General features: G+C 42.1%; 1 protein-coding gene across 1 annotated transcript in view; it reads left to right on the top strand.

The window, feature by feature from the left end:
• The window catches only part of LOC146612666 (uncharacterized), a 46,625-nt gene extending 44,636 nt beyond the window's left edge, over positions 1–1,989 (top strand). The window contains exons 4-9 of the mRNA XM_085342498.1: positions 14–97; positions 200–345; positions 540–623; positions 741–922; positions 1,282–1,506; positions 1,592–1,989. Coding sequence (XP_085198624.1) covers positions 14–97; positions 200–345; positions 540–623; positions 741–922; positions 1,282–1,506; positions 1,592–1,989 — 1,119 coding nt within the window. The remainder of the gene's footprint in view (positions 1–13; positions 98–199; positions 346–539; positions 624–740; positions 923–1,281; positions 1,507–1,591) is intronic.
• Positions 1,990–2,696: the final 707 nt, after the last annotated feature.

Raw genomic sequence — 2,696 nt, forward strand, 5'->3', positions numbered from 1 at the left:
TTTACATACACAGGTAGAGGACTGGATGGCGCGGAAAGCAGTAGCTGATGGTGTTGAGCTGAGTGGTAACTTGAAGATAACCAGCCAGGAAGAACAAGTAAGTCATTCATTCTCAGCAGCGACTCTCTTCTTGCTCTATAGGCACCTTGTGAATTGATTTTATGAGATATTTAACATTGATTCCTTTTTTTCTCTGCAGTTGTTGGACTGCTATTTTAGGAACATCCGTCCAGTGTCCTTGCAAAATCAAATTGCTGGCAGCGATGACAGGGGCAAGTTCTTCCTAGGAGAATGTGGGGTCCCACTGTCCAACCCATCATTAGATGTAAAACGCCTGAAAGCGAGGTGAGTGCTTGACCTAACTGGATCAATAGCATATTAAGAAAGATTTGTTTCTTTGATCTGACAGAGAAACCCTAACCCTGGACTCATAACAGTCAGCCACATATGTTGCTGTATGTCAGAGATGTTCGCCCCTTGTATTTTGGTTTTTTCATCTCTCTTGGCTCTAATTAATTTGCATGCATTAAAAACCACAGATACCTGAGCACTGAACCTGGGGATGCTATGGCTGAGTCAGCATCAAGCTCAGTAGGAGGACTACCGACACCAGGACAGGCCAGGTACACTTTTTTTTAAAAATATCACACACTACCACAAGTCAACCTGTGTTACACGTTTCCACATTTAAAAACTTTTGATGGATTTGATGCATCCCCTCCTCTACACCTTTCATGTAGCACATCATCTACGCACCTGCCACTCCAAGAATGGGATGCCTTCCTGCAGGCCTTCCCGGTCACGCTGACTGGAGAGCCACCATCCAAACGGCAGTGTGTACAGGCTGGCTTTCTACAGCACAGACACCACTACAAGAAATGGAGGGATATTCAGCTGAAGAACAGAGTTGGGTACATTCTCGGTAAGGCCTGGGCATGTCATGTTAATGGAGCTGCTTCTGTTGCATTGCTTTGTTTGTTTTGTATGTATTTCAGAATGAAAATACTTTAATAATCTCTAAGAAAATTATGTGGAAATACACTTGTGTAGAGACAATAGCAGTAACAGTCTGAACTAATTAAATAATACAATACATGTAAGTTCAACCGACTCAATGTTGTACACCCAAATATACACAGATAGCTCAATTATAAATATATGGAATATTTTAAGGTACAAATACGTGATTGACTAAAATGCATATGGTTGATTTTTCATTTTTAAGCCGCAATAATCACTTGCATTATTTCTTGTACATCGCTTTGTGACCACTTCATTTAGGTCAGTCAGTTGGCAGAAGAGGAAACCCACCTCAGCCTGCACGTGTGCAGATGGCTTTGGACAAGGAGAAATGGGACACCAACAAGCCCACTGTCAATGCCATCTTGCAGGCCTGGGTTGCTCCGCAGCCCAGTATGCAAGACAACCAGTCCCTCATGTCTTCGATTGCAGAGCAGAAGTGGAAGGGCCTGGCTTTGCAAGACTTCGGGGAACGGAAGGGCAAAGGTAAAATGCACACAACATTTAGACAAATTGCAAGTGAACGTTTCTAAGAGCCCTGTCATGACCGATGGTCTCTTTCAACTTACAGGTGTGATCGCACTTATGCCTTTCCACAAAGGGGATATAGTGTGCGATTACCACGGGACATATATCACTGAAGCAGAAGGGAAACGGAGGCCCCAGTCGGGGTATCTGTTCTTCTTCAGGGACGAGTGTGACCGAGGGATGTGCATCGATGCCACTGCATTCCCCTGTGCCTGTCATCCCGACATTGACACCTATGGGAGGCGAATGAACCATTCCCGGAAAAATCCAAACACCAAGCCACAGAAGTTTACAATGAACTTCCCTGCAGGACCTCAGGAGACAATACTTTTCATTGCCCTGAAGGACATCGCAGTTGGTGAGGAGGTATTATGGGACTACGGGGTAACTCGGAAATCTTATGGTGGTGAAGGGGAAGACTTGGAGTGGCTGGACAGCTGACTTTCATTTTATCTGTTCTTTTCCTCTTCTCTTTGCATGGGCTTTTTTTATGTAGTGATTTTATTCTAAAAAAACACAGATGTTTTTACATTGTCTTGCATGTAATTTAAATGTGGTTTGAGGGTTTTTTGTTTTGTTTTAATTTACGTATTGAAATAAAGTGTGATGTTTCCAAATTTAACTCTGCTTCATATTGTATTATTTACGTTCACCGTTTCGTGTTTTATTGTGAAAGTCTTGTGTTTCCATGTTCAGGTGTCTGGTTTTGCTTCCACTGTGGCTCCATTTTAATTTCTCATTTGTGTTCCCCGCGTCTTGACGCCTCCTGAAGAGCATGAGGATTAACATAGCCAAGGCAATTATGAAACACGTCAGGTTTACAGATGAATAATAACAATAATAATAATAAATGTGAGATACTAGCTCTACATGAGTGTCTCCTGCAGTTAATATGTAATACACAGATGAAAGATGAGGTGAGATATCTAGGCATTATCTCTTGTCATTTGCAAAGATTAACTACTAACAGAAAATAAGAATATCTCAATAATAGACTTAGAATTTTCTATTCTAACCCTAATTTTAAACAGGTGCCTGCAGATTTTTTGGGAGAATTTGGACAGTCTGTCTGACATCTGCATTTGCTCATATTTGTTTAACAGCCCGGGTCTGCGCTCAGGTGTCGCACTTTGGATAAATAAGAGCCG

The sequence above is a fragment of the Diplotaxodon limnothrissa genome, linkage group LG19 (genome assembly GCF_057381915.1).
Source record: "Diplotaxodon limnothrissa isolate DT_005_m linkage group LG19, D_limnothrissa_male_GT1.1, whole genome shotgun sequence".
Lineage (NCBI taxonomy): Eukaryota > Metazoa > Chordata > Actinopteri > Cichliformes > Cichlidae > Diplotaxodon > Diplotaxodon limnothrissa.